The sequence below is a fragment of the Triturus cristatus genome, chromosome 5_1 (genome assembly GCF_964204655.1).
Source record: "Triturus cristatus chromosome 5_1, aTriCri1.1, whole genome shotgun sequence".
NCBI lineage: Eukaryota > Metazoa > Chordata > Amphibia > Caudata > Salamandridae > Triturus > Triturus cristatus.
Genome location: NC_140587.1, coordinates 564,525,803 through 564,544,081, shown reverse-complemented (window position 1 = coordinate 564,544,081; position 18,279 = coordinate 564,525,803). Strand labels below are relative to the sequence as shown.

Here is an 18,279-nt window from a genome sequence, read left to right as displayed (position 1 = left end):
GTGGAGCCTCTCTTCCTCTTTAGAAGGATGCGGAAAGAAGGTGGGAAAAGTGATGGTTTGCCTGATATGAAAGGAGGTGACCACCTTCGGAAGAAAGGACGGACGAGTTCTTAGGACAACCTTGTCCGGATGTACAGCTAGAAAGGGAGGTTTGGATGAAAGAGCCTGGAGCTCACTCACTCTTCTGGAAGATGTGATGGCTACCAGGAATGGAGTCTTAAGAGTTAAGAGTCGTAGAGGACAGTTGTGAAGCGGCTCAAAGGGAGCGCACATCAAATAGGTCAAGAACAAATTCAAGTCACACTGAGGAATTACGAAGGGGATAGGAGGAAAGATGAGTAATGCCTTTTAAGAAACGATTTACAACCAGGGACTTTAAGAGACAAGGCTGATCAGGAAGCCTTAGAAAGGCAGAAATGGCAGAGTGATAGTCCTTTATAGTGCCCAGAGCAGAGCCGTGCTAGGCCAAAGAAAGGAGGAACAAGAGAACCTCAGAAAGGAGGGCAGAAAGGGGATCCACAGCCTTTGCTGCGCACCATGCCACAAATGTGTTCTATCGGCAGGAGTATACCGTCTTAGTGGAGGGACTCCTGGCTGCCAAAATTAGATCACAGACTTTGGGAGACAAGTCGAATGACATCAACTGCTGCCGCTCAATCTCCAGGCAAGGAGGTGGAGGCTGGACAGGTTTGGGTGGAAGACCGTCCCCTGCTGCTGCAACAGAAGATCCTCCCGAAGAGGCAGTCGGATCGGAGGATCGATGGCCATGCTTAAGAGCTTGGGTTACCAGACTCTTCTTGCCCAGTCCGGAGCCACAAGAATTACTTGGGCCCGGTCGCACTTGATGTTCTTCAGCACTCTGGGTAAAAGTGGTACAGGCAGAAAGGTGTACAGGAGGCCGCATTCCACTTGAGATGAAAGGCGTCACCGAGCGAGGGCCGCTGGGAAAACTCCAATGCACAGAACTGCTCACATTGCCCGTTCCCTTTGGTGCTGAAAAGATCTTACCAAGGCTCTCCCCACTGCTGAAAGAGACCTTGCATCACCTCCGAGTGAAGACGCCATTCGTAATCCATCATGCACCGGCAGCTCAGTTTGTCCGCCCTGGTGTTCAGGGAACCCGCCAGGTGTTGAACCACCAGGGATATGCCCTGATGTTCCAGCCATGTCCAAAGGCGAAGAGCTTCTTGACATAGGGTCCAGGACCCCACCCCGCCCTATTTGTTTCCTTACCACATGGCGGTGGTGTTGTCCATGAACACATGCACCACTCTTCCTCTGACAGAAGGAAGGAATGCCTTCAGTGCAAGACGAATAGCCCGGCGCTCCAGAAGGATGATTTTGAGCCCGGACGGCACCGAAGACCAAAGACCCCTGATCTACGCCTCTCCCATGAGGCCGCGCCATCCCAGGAGTGACGCATCCGTCACCACTGTGAACTCTGGTTGGGGAAGGGCAAAGTGATCCCCCGACATGCGATAAGAGTGTTGGCGGCATGGAGGGAGGATCAGTCTCGAAGGGGAGGGAGTTGCCCCTTCAGACTATCTGCAAAACCCACCTGTCCAATGTGATGTTGTGCTAGTGGGGGAGGTGATGGCGGATCCTGCTGCCCACTGGCAGCTTATGGCCCTGAAAAGTCAAACTAGGAAGTTTTGAAGGATGCTGCAGGGGGGGCATTGGTGGTCTTGCCTGTGAGCTGGCCCCTGGACCCATGACACTGGGTCCCACGTTCCCCGCCACCCATAGGCAGGGTAGATTGCGCAGCCCTGTGGCTCTGGGTGGAACATGGTGGGGCACCCCTTCCATAGCCACAAAAGGGGCGAAAGGCAGACTGCATGGGATGAGAAGTCTCTGTGAGGCCCAAGGATCTGGTGTGGCCCTAGAGTCATTGAAGTGCACAAGTGCATTGTCCGCCTTGTCACCAAACAGGTGACAACCATCAAAGGGCATGTCCAAAAGTGTGGATTGGACATCCCCAGAGAAGCTAGACATTCTCAGCCAGGTATAGCGCCTCAGGGCCACAGACGCTGAAACCGTTCTACCCAGCGAGTCGGCGGTATCCAGCACACACCGGATGGTGAACTTAGCTGCGTCTGGACCCTCAGCAACAGCATGGGTGAGCACGGCCTGGGCCTCCTCCGGGCACGATGGCAGCATTTGCGTGACCGTATCCCACACCGTGTGTGAATAACAGCCCAAGAGACATGCGGTGTTCACCGACCGCAGTCCTAAGCTGGCGGAAGAAAACATCTTCTTCCCAAGATGCTCCAGCTTCCCGGTGTAGGGAACACCGGGGATGAACAGCGGTACAAAAGAACCCTCCGGCGCCGGGACAGACGTCAGTCGGCGCCAGGTCCAAGTCTGGTGTGAGGCTGGGGTAGACACCAGTTGGGGGCGCAACTGACGTCCGGAGCATCATCACTGGAATCTGCACCAGGGAAGGTACCTTGAGGTCGACCGGAGCCACCGGCATCGAAGGCGCAGGGCCCCCAGCCGAGTCCGTGGGGCCCGAAGGCGTGCCTGCGGAGTCGGGCTGCCTTAAGATGCTGTGCAGCGCTTCATAAAATGCATGAAGCTGGGCAGGGGACACTCCAGCTCTAGGAAAAGTGAGGGAAATGCGGAGTCATCCCAGCAGGCTCCGAGGAAGGAGCCAGAGCGCGACGGCGCTCAGGGTCCCGCATCGGCTGGGGAGAAGGCGAAGAGTGACGATACTTCTTCACCTTATTCCTGTGCTTCGACTTACCCAAGGAGTGCAAAGACTTCGAGAACTAATGATGGTGACTCCGCGACCAGTCCAGTGACCTTCCCCTCAACTGGGACCTTGAACAGCACGGAGCATACTGCCGGACCTCCAAAAGCTTTCTGGACCGCTCCCGCAAAGATTTTGGGTTCAGGGCCCGGCAGTTGGAGCATGACTCGGAGCCAGTACTCTGTTCGTGGGCTGTCTGAGGTATTTACAGATACAGGAGGAGATTGGCGATTGCTGTGGAGAATTGGCGCGGGAGCACTAAGGACTGCTAAACACCTACCCGGGACTGCGAGTACCAGCGGCCTCTTCGATTGACGGACATTGGCCGCAGCTGGTGACTCTTCCCGGCCCCTCCCTTCATCACTTCATAGCACCTCGCGGCCCCGCTTTGCGGGAGCCGCTCGGAGCCAGTACTCTGTTCGTGGGCTGTCTGAGGTATTTACAGATACAGGAGGAGATTGGCGATTGCTGTGGAGAATTGGCGCGGGAGCACTAAGGACTGCTAAACACCTACCCGGGACTGCGAGTACCAGCGGCCTCTTGGATTGACGGACATTGGCCGCAGCTGGTGACTCTTCCCGGCCCCTCCCTTCATCACTTCATAGCACCTCGCGGCCCCCGCTTTGCGGGAGCCGCTCGGAGCCAGTACTCTGTTCGTGGGCTGTCTGAGGTATTTACAGATACAGGAGGAGATTGGCGATTGCTGTGGAGAATTGGCGCGGGAGCACTAAGGACTGCTAAACACCTACCCGGGACTGCGAGTACCAGCGGCCTCTTGGATTGACGGACATTGGCCGCAGCTGGTGACTCTTCCCGGCTCCTCCCTCCTTTCATACTATAACTGACTCTGTGCCTACGCGTACGCGGGACGCGTCCGGGGCGGGCCCTCTAAGGCCCTCAGAGGCCGACCGAGGCCGGGCTGGGCCCGGTTATTGACATTGTAGATACCACGGTATATTATCTTTGCAATGGCCTTGATTGAAAATAAAGTGCTAGGGGAAAAGCCGGGGGGCGTGTCAAATGGCCCTCTAGATAGTTATTTTAAGAAGATCGGAATGGATGATGATAGGGGTCTTTTAATGGCCGAGCGCAGAACTGAGCGTCGTCGCTCAGTCGAGAACATGAAGCGTAGGGTTCCAGAGGACTCTATTTCTCTGGTCCCCCTAGGTGATTGTGGCAATTGTGGTCCCCATGATGTCCCTTTTTCTCAAGATAGTGTTCCTTTTTTACTACGTGACTGTTCTCCTATAAATTGTGCTCCTAGTGTTCATGTCATTAGTGACTCTCTTCCTCTAAATTGTATAGAAAGCCCTATGGTTTCTAAAACTCCGCTTTTATGCCGTGGAAAACCAATAGGGAAAAAGGCCAAGAAATTGGTCAAGGGGAAAATTCATGGTCCTCCCCCTAGGAAAATAAGACGCAAGGAGGGGGCGGGCCTGGCTAAAACTAGGATTAACCATTCTGACTTTGGCCATCACACTAAGGCTGTAAATGGAAATGCTTTGGGGTTGGCGACTGGGCCAGATATTAGGTTAAAACCGGCCTCTCTTTCCCTCTTTGTAGGCTCTGAAGTAGTTGCGAATAACCCTGAGACCGATTTGTCCGCTGATGTACCCCCGCAGTCGGCCGCTCTTTCTATTGCTCTCCAAACCAAACTGGGAGATTTGTTTAGTACTTTTATATTGCCCATTACTGACAGTTTGAGGAGGTTGGAGCACAGGTTAGAGGACATTGAATCCGCATTGAGTAACATGATTGCCGCGGATAAGGTCCAAGTGAATAGGGCAACTCCCCAGGCCCCGTTACCCTCCATTAATGCTTCTCAGGAAATTCCCCATTTAAGTAAAAATACACCACAGGCTCCTAATTACTTAGTGCTTGACAATTATAGGAAAGGGCCTCCAACGACTGTGAAACAACAAACTAGTAAGCCCGTTGTTGACCCCTTGGAAGGGACTACCACTGCAACGATGGGGATTAGACGACAGGAGCGGGGAAGCTCTAGTTGGAATAGGGGCCTAGGGAACAATGGGCCACAGGTAGAATTACCTCCCGAAGCTGTGCCCTTGGTGGTGGTCTTGACGGGGGTCCCTACATTGTCAGATAATAAGAGAGAAGACTTTTATCAGCTGAAAAATAAAATTATACATTGGTTAAGTATATATAGACCAATAAATAAGAATTTTAATGGTGAGATACTGCATGTCAGACGTCTCCCTTGGCTTGGTGGTAGATGTAAAGATGTCGAGGGAAATATAGTTCCGATTAATTTTAGAGATCCAGGAGCGGTTGACTTTATATTAAATTGGCCTTTAGGTAATGGTAATAGCCGAATTAGCCCCCAAGCCTTGACTTATTTTTACCCCAGGTCCTTGGTGTTTTTTCCAATCCATGCCAGGAATAATGCTAGAGCTCATCCAGTTATTCCTACAGTATTACATGGTAAGAATTTGCGACCTGACCCCCAAGGTTGGAATATGATCCCTCCCAGAGCCACCAGGAATAGCAACCGGAGAATGGAGCATTTGAGGCCTTTTACGCCACTGGAGCTAGTGAATAGGTTTGATGTTTTTACGGGCATGGATGACTGTGATTGAAGTTTACAGTCCAGGAAGGGTAATTGGGGCAGCCCAAGTGCTGCCAGGCTAGCGGGGGAACGTAATTGAGATCTCTGGAGAGGTCAATGTACCCCCTATCAGGGACATGGTTCTTCCGGATTCTAAAAGTATGGTTGTTACTAGGTCCCTCGCTATTACTCACTCACTACCTGTGGGCTGTAGTAGTGAAGAATGTCATCTTTTAAATCTTACAGACCATTTTGAAACTTCCAACGAACCTAACCCAGGGGTATTGGATGGTGATAATGGAGTTATTTTTGCTCCACCCACTAGAGGTAAAGAGGTTATCCGTCTGGTATCTTGGAACATAGCTGGGTTAGAAAAAAAATTGGCTCTCCCAGAATGGAACAACTTTATTGAAAAATTTGACATATGTATGTTCCAAGAAACTTGGAGCCTATCACCAGTATACAAAGCTGGATATGCAACCTTTTGGGTACCCGCTTATAGCTGTGGTAAGGGCAGACCTGCTGGGGGCTTACATGTATGGATAAAAATAGATTTAAATTGGAATATTTTAATTCATGATTTGGATTGTAGGGACATTCAACACCTTTCATTTGAAGGCCAGACGAAGGATAGTAAGATTGAGTTATTTAATGTTTATGCTAGAGGGACTCCGGGAGATAAAACGTCTTGTACTTTTACGTTTTTGGAATAGGCATTAGTTAATTGCCCCATAAACTCTAAAATACTTGAGGGGGGGGACTTCAATTGCACATTTGAACCCCTATGTGGGGAAGATCCCCTGGGTATAGAGGAGGAGGATGCTAGTTGGTCTATCCCCGCATTGTCATTACCTCCGATCAAAAAATGGTCAGCTAAGGCATTACAGATTAATGCTCTTACCGTGGATTTTAACTTAAGAGCAGTAAACGGTAGATCACTTTCTGATCGGGATGGAGCCATGACGTTTAATAGACTTAGCAGTCCGTCCCGAATTGACTAGATCTTATTGGATGTCACTATGTGGTGTGACCTAGTTGATATGGAGGTGGTTCCCTCGCAGGATAGTGACCACAACCCCTTATGTTTGATGTTAGGGTGGAGTAACTTAAAAGGTGGTCCAAAACCAGCCTCATTGAGGTTATCAAAGGAGGTGGTCCCATATGATGGCAATCGGAGATTGAAATGGGACAAGGTTAGCTCTCACCCAGATAAATTGGTAAAGATCAAGATGCACATTGATGAGCTGACTAGAGAGTTGGCGGGATTAGACTTGGGAACAGGGGATGCTCAGGAGTCGCTTTTTCCTCAGATATACAAAAATGCCATTGAGGAAGTTGGCAAACATTTCTTAACCCAGAGCTCTAAAACAAAACCCCCTAAACCCAGTAATCCCTGGTACTCTGCAAAGTGCCGGGCTAAAAGACGGGAGCTAACCGTTGCCCTGCACAAAAAGAATCAACCTTTAGTTAGAGTAGCCAGGAGGGAGTACGCGAATGAACAAGTGCGGGCTAAAAAAGAGTGGGAGTAACAGTATTGGCAGGACCTTAAATACGCATCCAAAATGAAAAATGCTTCGCTGTTTTGGGAATTGATTAATAAGGCCAGAAACTATAATAGGCCTTTATTGGCCAATCACATTACTAGCCAACAATGGTATTCCCATTTTTCAATTTTATACGGCGGACAAGATGCAACTGAATCTCCTTCTTATGACCCAGCCAGACGGGCCCCTCTTTTATCGACGCTTGAGGAGCCATTCGTGATTTCGGAGGTAGTATTGGCCATAAGACATCTAACCCCGAAGAAGGCTGCTGGTCAAGATGGCATCCCGGGGGATCTTCTTTTGAAAGAACCCATAGCCTGGGCCACACTCATTGCATTAATAATGAATTTAATTTCCAAGGGACATCCCGTCCCAGACTCGTGGAAGGGTGCTGAGGTGATCACTGTTTATAAAAAGGGTGATAGGGACGACCCTGCCAACTACAGACCGATCAGTCTGATAGACGTGATTCAGAAAGTGGTTGGCAGGGTCATCATTTTGCGAGTTTGTGCATGGATGGAGGAGGAGCAGGTTCTCTCCCATTTCCAGGCCGGTTTTCGGAAAAAAGTGGGCACGATGGACCAGGTCTTCCGCTTCTTTGCGATATATTGGAAAACTGTGTCAATTAATCATGGTAGTCTCTACCTGGCGTTCATAGATCTCAGGATGGCGTTCGACCTGGTCCCCCGAGCTAGGCTGTGGGATATTTTGGAGAAGATGGGCTTCCCGGGCCCCCTTTTGGACCTTATAGTGAAACTCCACGAGGGTAATTATGCGAGAATCAGATGGGGTACCCAAGGCCAAATGACCGAGAGGGTGCCCGTGAGAAGGGGAGTTCGTCAGGGATGTGTTATGGCGCAGACTCTTTTTTCCTTATTTGTGAATGGTGTGGTGGACCATCTGAGGAAAGAGTCGGCGGATGCGCCATCCCTGGCAGGGGAAAAAACTCCAACCCTTCTCTTCGCGGACGATACTATTCTGATCTCGAAAACCCCAGTAGGCCTCCAAAAGTTATTGTACCGCTTCAGTGAGTTTTGTAATCACAGGGGACTCACAATTAACACCTCTAAAACTAAGCTTATGGCCCTTTCCCCTTCCAAAAGATTTAAGAATAATCTCACGCTCAATGGCGAGTCTTTGGAGATGGTGGACTCCTTTGACTACTTGGGTGTTAGGGTGAACAGCCGGATGAGCTGGAATGATCATTTGGCTAAAATGCTATTAAATTTTAAAAGAGTTGCAGGGGCGGTCATGCGAGAGCATAGGGCGTCTGCTAGTAAACCTGTGGCTCCTGCCCTCGCAATTTATGAAGGCCAAATATTACCAACTGCCCTGTATGGTTCTGAACTCTGGGGGTTCGAGAACATCCCGGACCTAATTACTTCAGAAAATAAGTTCTTGAGAGATTTGGTTGCCTTACCAGTTTCTACCCCATTAATACCATTACGTTTAGATATGGGCAGGCGCCCTCTTAAAGAAATAGTGCGCCTTCGCCCTCTACTCTTTTGGGTCCAACTGAGAAGGACTGAGGAGCTCAAGAACTATGCAGCTGCTCTGGATGAACTTATCTTGCTAGATAAAGGCAACAGGATTAAGTGGCTGAGTAATTTGAGGCAGCTGGTTGGATATATAGGCCTAAGTGACCTTTGGAAGAGTCAAACCCCGCCACCTAAACTATTTATTAAGAAGCTGTATTGGGAATGGGTCCAGCAGGAGACTTCCTGTAGAGGTGTAGGGGGTTCTCTCACTGAGCGTTTCCTAGAGTTTAAAGGGTCTAGGTTATTCGAACCTCTCCTTGATTTCATTGAGAAACCCTTGGACAGATCACTATATTTAAAAGTCAGGTTTGGGATTCTTCCTGTAAATGCTTTTACCTCTGGGTGGAACATTCAAAGTGGCTTATCAAAGGCCTGTCCGTGCTGTGTAGCCCCTATTGAGTCTGTGGCGCACCTTATGTTTGCTTGCCCAGCTTACAAGGTGGCTAGGAGGATTTGGTTAAAACCCCTATGCAGGGGCTTGGGCCTTAGATGCCATGTAATGGCCCTGCGGGTCCTCTGTACCGATACATCCTCTCCCTCGTTGGTGTGTGGTGTTGCCAAATTCATCGGAAGTGCTTGGATGATACGTATGAGAAGACTTAAGCCCCAACTCACCGTGCAGGCCGGAGCGCCTTCATGAAGGAATGCTCCTAGGGTCAGGTTAGTTGCCACAGTCATATATAGAAGGGGAAATGTGTAGTTATGTTGTCTAATGCAGAGTAAGCCTGATGAGTTTTAATTGCATCCCCTTGTATTGTGATGTATTGTGATGTCTAAAGTAGAGCAGGTCTAATGAGTCAATTGCATTCTTTTGCATTGTGATGTTTATATAGGTCATGATTATTGTACATTTACTTTTATGACGAATTATTTTTTTTATCGAATAAAGTATACAACAACAACAACAGCATGACTTCGGTTGGTCGTCGTCGCGCTCCAGGCACCAAAGGCACACGAGGTGCCCATCGGTGACCAACATCAACTTGTGACAGAAGTCACAGGGCTTGAAACCGGGCCGACGGCTGGACATCCCTCGTGCACCAGGAGTCGAAGACGCAAAAAGAAGTCAACAAAAGTCGAAAAAGGGTTAGTCAAAAAGTGACTAAGGGGCACACTCTCTCCTGATCTGTGCTGGCTGGCACGGAAAAAGAAAGAACTGATGTCAGTGCGCTGGACGAATGATGCAGAGTTGATCGACGCCACCTACCGACGGCGCAGGAGTACCGCTACAAAAACAATTCTCCGGATCCAGTCTGACGCCTGGGAGTAATTCTAAGGTAAGGAATCTATACCTACAGGCACTTTCAGATGTATTTTGTGTTGCATTAATTTGGGTGATTAGAAAGGGAGAGTGCAACGGTGTGTTACATGTGTGTATACAAAAGATGATGCTGCTCATTATGGGTGTGATTTCCAATTCTATATCCATAAGAACATACATTATTAAAATAAATATATACTCCTGGTTTCCACACAGAGCTGTGCAAGCCAGAGGGAATCCCATTAAGAAGATAGACAAAAAGCAACACCACTATTGCAGATACACTAGTTAAGGAAACCTTCAAATGCATTGCCATTACCTGCACCAGAGCTCCCTAAATGTCCATGACTTCCCATCATCCCCTGATTGCCCATCAAGGCTGGCTGGGATATTGGTGAATATGGACTGCTGTTCCTGATTGGTGGAAATGGTCCTGCACTTGGCTGACTTTGCAAATTCATGTCCATTGACAAATTCTGATTTGGTGTTAATCTGGCCAGTTGAGCCGTACGAGGGTTACTAAAAGCTGAAAAAGTACATGAAAAAGAGTGAGACAAATACGAAAAAAGGGTAAGCAGCATGACACATGGGATCTAGTTTAAGGCAGAAAATGATCAGCAGCATGGAAGCGCTAAATGGAAAATGAATTAAAAAAGCCTATAAATATGTGCAAAACCACACGTTTGTGTGATTGAACTCTGAATGCTACCGCCCAGTAACTCCTGTGGTGGAAGTGCAATAAACAACAAAATGTAACATTCCTGAAACCAAATACTTTAACAGCAAGAAAGCAAAAACAATAGCCAGTAGTGAAAGGGGTCTGTATTATTCAAGCAGACACGGAGGTCCCCATCTGCCATCAGCTTGAGTGGATCTATCACAATTTTGAAAAGGTTTCAGTCAGCTAATAGCGAGCTATGTAAAAATAGTACTAGCACATAGCTTTACTAAGTATACATTTCAACTAAGTGAAGTTCAAGGATGTACACCGTTCGATAAACTTAACCACATGTTGCTTTCTTATATTAAAGATACAATGTTTTATAATTTAGAAATGCATTACAAATAGAGTTTTACTGCTGAATGTGAATGACCGCCCGTTCCATTTAAAATTTAACTGGCTTGGATCTGTTGCAGCTATGATTATACTTTCATCAACATTACTTTTGTATCACATACACTATAAATACAATCAACAAGTCTATTTTGCTAATATTAGTGTAACGGTTTCAACTTCAGCAACTGATGGAGCACACTCTCAATATGCAGTTTTCATTATGTAACAAACAAGAGATCGTTCTCAGGGATACAGTTTTCAAACTTTTGTTTTTGCTACTTTTCTGGAGAAATCCATTCATACATGTGAAATCAGGCTTACTATTCTGTGGCATCCTTAGTACTGGTTTCTGAGGTCCAACTGATACAACCGAACTATTTTCACCGGTAAGTTGCATGAGATCATTAATGATGGCTTGCTTGTCAACAGACTGAGTTGCTGCCCCTGCCGTTGTATCTGGGAATAGCTGTGGCAGCTGACTATTCTGAAGATCATCCAAGATCTCTTCCAAGTTGTCCAGCTCGCTACCAGGCTGCAACTAGAAACACATGATTAGAAACATATGTTCCAGAAATCTTACAATGTAGATTATTCACTTAATAGTTCACACACAATAAGCACCACAAAAACGAACAAATCTTCAAAATTTCCAAGAAGGTGAGTGTCACTAGAGGCATGTGTGAATGTGTACATTTGTTATACAGCACAATACACTTAGGAGGGTTTCCACCTGGAAGACACCACAGATCCTAACTACATGGCCCTCCTCGACAACCTCAGCAACCTCAGACTCACCCAGCTTGTCTAAGGACCAACCCACAAATAACCCTATTTTCTCCTCCAACAACAGGATCACCACCACCCACACGGCCCCGCGCACATGGTCTGACCACTACAACATACATTTCAAAATAATAAGAAACACAACAGCTGACCAAGGTCAAGCACCTCAATTCCAATAATTGCATATATCAAAAGTTGAGTGCAACAACTCCCTGCATCCGCTGTTGAAAGATGCCAATCAGTAAATCAGTCCAAACACAAATGGAAGGTGCACTCTAATAGGAGTCAAAACAGAAAATACACTTGAAGTCCAAATCAATTCTTCTTTTAATCGCAGTTGTTTTTCTAAAAACGACACACAGCCAACGCGTTTCGTTCCCCAGTGCCACGGGAACTTCGTCAGGGCTTGCTAAGAATATCAAAACAATTTCATAGAGAAGATCAAAATTCAAGTTCAGTGCTGATATACATTTCAAAATACCCACCCACCAAGCCACCCCACCTTAAAAACAAAGATGCTGGGCCAAAATATCCAAAGTAAAATGGAAGACTCTACAGGAACGCCCACCCATCCACACGGGACCCTCTATGTCGGCACCAAGCTCTTCAATAAATGGCTCACCGACTGCACCAACAGAACCGCTCCCACCAGAAACAAGACCTACAAAAGCAAACGACACAGGTGGTACACAAACAACCTCAGGGAGTCCAAGTGCCACTGCCAACAACTTAAGAGATAATGAAGACTCGACAGAAACACAACCACAAGATCCACATAAAAAGATGTCCTAAACTTCTACCACCAACTACGAGATGAACAACCGTGAGATGCAAAAAAAATAAAAATAAAAAGGCTCTAACTTGAACCCAGCTACAACAAATGCAAATAACTCTTCACTGTCGTCAAGGAGCTCTACAATCCTGCAGCTGTCAACGATGACATATCTCCTCCCAAGCACTCTGCATCAAACTCTTTGAACAGAAGATTGCCATGATCTACAACTGATTCGACCCAAAGCATACCAATATGAACTCCCCACAACCAGCCAGACACCCCCTTCATCATCAAACAGCAGCTAAGCAACTGGAAGCCCCTCTCAAACTAAGAAACGACCACCCTGATGAATACCATCCACTCAGAAGTCCCCTGAGACTTCATGCCCACACTTCATATGTAACTTGGAAGAAAAGTAATCTCCCCTGCGCGAACCACTATCACCCCCTGCATAACCACATCCACCTTCCTGTCTTGCTGGAAAAATGCAGAAGACAACGCCCTATGGAAGAAACCAACAGCAGAGCCCAACACATTCAGCAGCTACAGACCCATGTTGCTTCAGCATTTTTTAGCTAAATTCATGGAGTAAGATAATAATACCCAACTAGCAGACCACCTAGAACTCCTTCAACTCCTAGACAGCTCTCAATCAGACTTTCACACCAACCACAGCACAGAGACAGCCCTCATTGCAGCCACTGATGACATCAGAAGCATCCTCAACCGAGAGAAACAGCTGCACTCATCCTCCTCAACCGCTTCGCAGCTTTTGATACTGTCACCCACAAGTGACCGTGGGAGATGAGTTGGCCTAACGGCTAGGGCACTCGACCCCGGACCTGGGGAACTGGGTTCGAGTCTCAGTAATGACGCTGAACATCCTGTGATTCTGGGCAAATCACTTATTCTCCCCGTGCCTGACAAAGAATGAATGTGTGTCCTAATGTAACGTAACTGGTGCTATGTAAAAGCGCTCTGATACCTGATTAGATTTGGGTCAAGTTTGTGCTACATAAAACTCCGCAAAAAAAAAAAAAAGGTCACTCATGAGAAAGCTTCAGCACTTGGGTATCTATGGACCGGCCTGCAAGTGAATATACTCCGTCCTCATGGATGGAACTCAACAATTTAGACCCCCCCCCCCCCCCCAACCCATCAGGTCCCAAGAAACTCTTCTGCGGAGTCCCTCAAGGATAGTCGCTCAGCCCAATACTCTTCACAGTCTACGTGATGCCCCTTGTGGACATCGTCAGAGCCCACAGCATCAACATATTATCCTACACCTTAGAGAGACAGCCCATCTCCCTTACTAACTCAACCAGCACCGCAAAAACAAACTTCACCACCTGCATGAGCAACGACGCTGCTTGGATAAAAAAAAACAACTTCCTCAAATTCAACACAGACAAAACCAAAGTCCTAATTTTCGGCAACAACCACTCGCCCTGGGACGCCTCAATGTGGCCCTTCCAACTTGGTCCCCCCACCTACCCTGGCAGAACATGCCAAGACACTAACCTCTCAAAAACAGACAGAACGCGGTCTCCTCATCATGCAAATGCTACATAAGATTTTACAGCAGACCTCACTGAACACCAAACAAATGGTTACCCAGGCTCTTTTCACAAGTAGACGTAATAAGGGACAAGCCTTCTACATCAGAGTCACAGTCCATGTCCTACGCAGACTCAAACCACCCAGAACTCTACTGTCAGACTCATCCTGAATATACCACAAAATAACAACATCTCTCCACTTCTCAACAATCTCCACTGGCTCCCAGTAGGAATGATGCAAGTTCAAACTATTCACCCATGCCTACAAAGTTCTCCACAACACCGGTCCTGCTAACCTAAACCACCGCCTCAACTTCTAACACACCACCAGACACCTTCAATCTACGTCCCAGGCAAGGGCACACCACCCTCACATCAAGAAGACCACACGCAGAGGACGCTGATCCTCATTCCGCACAGCCACGACCTGGAAAGCTCTCCCGAAAAACCTCCGAACCTCCCCCTCCCTCAAGGACTTCCCAAGGAACCAAAAGCCACGGTACTTCCAGACCAAACAGGCATGATCTCCTCCTACGCACCTCAGGCCTACCCTACTCGGCTCCTGGATACCCTCACGGGTGATTAGACACGCTCTACAATTTCACATAACAGGATGTCAACATGCTTTCAAATTCAGCTCCAATATATTGAACATGTCCTGTTTTGATAATGCACAGAATCAATTTCTTGACAAAAACACATACAATGTGCGTGTGTTAACATTCTTACATCACAACTTATGGAGTCAACAAAAAATTGCATTTATGATGGGACATAAATTATAGTCCCGTAAAGACGCAGTTCAATCAATGCACAGTAAATTAAAGTTATTGGGCTTAAGGGGAAAAAATTAAATGCAGTAAACATCGAAGATTAAAACAACCCTCAATCCAAGTGAAAAATGACATTAATTATATCAGCAGACCTCCAATATGGTGTCAAACAGTTAACGTTAACTAATGTGCATAAGCATTTAAATAGAGAGTTGTTAGTAAAGTGCTGCAAGCAACAAGAATAGAGCAAACAGATTTTGCTATTTTCTCTGTAAGACAATCAGCAGAGACATATTCGTACCTTCTTAGCTTGCTGAACAACATTAATAAATGCCCCAGAACACACTTAAAGGATTAAATACAAAATGACTCAGGACATACATGTATGATATAAGGTTTCAAGTGTTCAGTTTCTAAACAAGTGCAACATGAAGAATAGTGATAATAGCCTACAGCCAAATCTTTATCAGGACAGTCCTAGGTTCTTCAAAGCCCAAATTCCACTAATTCACCGAGGCTAGTTACTTTCCCATTTGTTAGCTTATTCCCCAAATAAACACACACTACGTATACATTTTGAACATAAATGACAAGAAGTACCTTTTTGAAATCATGTAAGAAAAGCAAAAAGGCAAAACCAGCCAAGATCATATTCTATCCAGCAGCCTTCTCTTATGTTGCATGATAACACCTCTTGTAAGGCTTAGACTTTTTGGCGTTATCAACCAATTTAGTCACCTTGGTAATGGTGTAGGGTATGGCGGATCCTTGTAGAGTCCTTATTAAGGTTAGAACATGAACAGATTGAAATCTCATGAAAAGCTTACTCAAAAAGATCTATAGATAGTAACAGAGCATTACTAAAGGATAAGTGAAAGCAAGGAAAGGTAGTGGGGCAGCAAGTGGATAGAAGGGGTAGGGCCAAGGACCTATTGGATAGAGAGTGAACCTTAACCTGGAAACACTATTTAAAAAGCTCAGGTAACCAGACTCACCACAAGATGGTTTCCCTAAGAGTATACAATAAATGGAAAGAGACGTCTGCAAGTGTCCTTTTAGGCTTTAGGCCGCTTTAGTGAATACTTTTTACACTCATTTTGGAGCTATATAGCACAAATAATTATTAAATCCGATTACACAACTTTTATGGTCTGTGCTTTGCCAGTTAAAGAGGCTCAAATGATTTTGACTTTATTTAACGGTACACACGTTTCAGTTTCAAACTACTCAGAGAGATCTTACCTGATCAACTGGCTCAAAGCTAAGATCCTCCTTTTCTGTCTTTATAGATGTTAATTTTGTGCTACTGGAAGGGTCTGTCTTGCTATCCAACCGATCCAGCTTCGGTGTTATATCTGCTAAAGGAACATCTTTTGTGTCATCCTTATCTAGCAGGTAGCGAAGTAGTGCATTTTCTTTCTTCTTGGGGCTCACTGGTTCCTGCTTTATCGTCACATCAGAACCAGGTGCAGTGCTATTGGGCTCCTGATTCACTTCCTTGCCTGTGGCCTCTGCTGTGATCTTAGCCAAGTCTACAGGAGAACTGCTGTCCTGCAGGAGTCTGTGCAAAATTTTATGCTTCTCTTTCAGTGATGTTCCGTGTGTCGAAGCAGACAAGACATTCATTGCTAAGCTACCACTCGAGTCTTTATTATTCATATCTCCCATGTTGCCAGATAACAAAGAAGGCTCTATCTGATCCGTTTTGGTGGTAAGCAACTGTAAGAGTTTAGTCTGTCCTTTGTTGTCCATTAGCCTATTTTGCCCATCAGTCCTTTCACCACCAGTAGCCTGAGATAGGCTGTTTTCGTTGCCATCTTTCTGTTCCCCTGAATGGCAACTGCCTTCCGTGTGTGCAGCTGTACCTTCAGTTTGCTCCCCATAAAGTCCAAAGCACTCCTTTGAGTCAATGCTCCCTGATTTGTTTAACTGAGGGGGGTTCATGTTACCAGGGGAATTTTGCAAGTTGTTTATTTTTAGGTCTGGTGAAGCCAATGACTGTCCTAGAGTGACTCCGTGTCGATCACTTAGAGCCTGAAGTGCATTTAGGGAACTGTTGGCAAAACTATGGCTATTTCCTGTGCTGCTGCATACACCCACTGGTGAATGCAGACCTCCTGCAGGAGAATACTGACTGGGAGGGATTCGCGGACTTCCAGCAACCGCAGGACCAACTCCAGGACTCACTCGATGCCTTGGAGAAAGCATAGAGTTTGGCGGCACAGGGTTCATGACAGGGCTGCTCTGTGATGGACTATTCATTTTGTGTGCATAGCTAGTACCCTGAGGAGTTGTTGGCTGCATGTTCGACACATGGTTCATTCCTCCCGAACCAGCAAATCTGCTTGTTGGTACACCCATTTGTTCTTTTGAGTCACCTACAGAATAATTCATATTGCTGCTTATGGCCATATCTTGACTGTTGCTCCCACTGCACATAGTTTGATGTGCAGGGCTGCTGGATCTCATTACATTCAGTGACTTCCCCATTGCTTGTCCAGTCATATCCGAATTCAATCCACACAAATTTTGCTCCCTGCAAAACAAAGAAGAGGAGGAAAATTTCAATGCATGGCTAGGATGTTAACATAAAAGAGACGGGCCTGAAGATGCAGAATATAGTGACATGCTGGCACACCCGATACTGGAGTCGGAGCACTACGGAGGGGATGATGAAAGGCCTCCTTAGACCCCGAGCTAGTCTGAGCGACCCCCCTTTCCTCATCCCTTTGCTCCCACCAAGTGAAATGTTAGGATAACCAATACAGCAGTGCGTGGTACTCACCTGCCCCCTGACTCCCCTCCGCGATAAAGAGCTCCATTTGTTTTCATAAATACCTGAGAGTAACATGAAGAATCCCTTTTCCCCAGTGAGGCTGCCTTAGTGATTGACTCTCCGGGTGGCAGGGAAGGGTGGGTTAGGGTTAAGCCACTAAATGTCTTGATATGTTTGCTATGGTGATACTTGGAAATACATTGCTAACACTGGTGCTCTAGAAATATTAACATCCGTATCTGTAGGTTTGTAACAATCAATTTGAATGTATGTGTGGTTTTCTACCCTAGCTTTGCACATCTGTCCATCTATGATGGTAATTTTCTGAAACACTAATACAAGTATGTTTTAAAAAAAACAACAAAAAAAAACAGGGCGTCTAACAAGTATTTCCAAGGAGTAAACTGTTACTTACCCTACAACTATATATTCAAAGTGCTGTAGATTCACATGCTTTGCCCTATCTTGCCATCTAGTGTTGGGTGCAGACATATAAAAGTGTTTTTTCTTTGAAGAAGTTCTGAGTCACAAGACACCTTGCAACCCCTCCCTTAGCCCACAATGCACCAGGATGTCATTAACACTATGACAGGGCTTGTTTAAATCTCCACAATTGTTATCATGTGCATGCCTGCAGACCCTTTCATCTCTCTCTATTAAAAGGTGTGAGATTTAAGACATACGCAGCAGTGTTGGCATCATGGCCGCTTCCTATCTAGGCCGATATTTTCATGTTTAGGTTACAGTTGCTGCCATGTTAATATGGACACTTACAGTGAAGGTTGAATACGTGTAAACTGAGATGACATTTATTGCCTTACTCATTTTGTCTATTTGGGACTTTAGTGTTGCCAAACCTATAAACATGAAATAAAATAGATAACAGGCTACTATAAGA

General features: G+C 46.4%; 1 protein-coding gene across 8 annotated transcripts in view; it reads right to left on the bottom strand.

Moving 5' to 3' along the window:
• NCOA2 (nuclear receptor coactivator 2) overlaps positions 1 to 18,279 on the bottom strand; it is a 1,201,189-nt gene that overhangs the window by 371,828 nt on the left and 811,082 nt on the right. For all 8 annotated transcript variants that reach the window (XM_085605462.1, XM_085605466.1, XM_085605468.1 and 5 more), the window contains 3 exons: positions 15,848 to 17,141; positions 11,037 to 11,253; positions 9,978 to 10,184 (listed from right to left, as the gene is read on the bottom strand). In XM_085605462.1, coding sequence (XP_085461588.1) covers positions 9,978 to 10,184; positions 11,037 to 11,253; positions 15,848 to 17,141 — 1,718 coding nt within the window. The remainder of the gene's footprint in view (positions 1 to 9,977; positions 10,185 to 11,036; positions 11,254 to 15,847; positions 17,142 to 18,279) is intronic.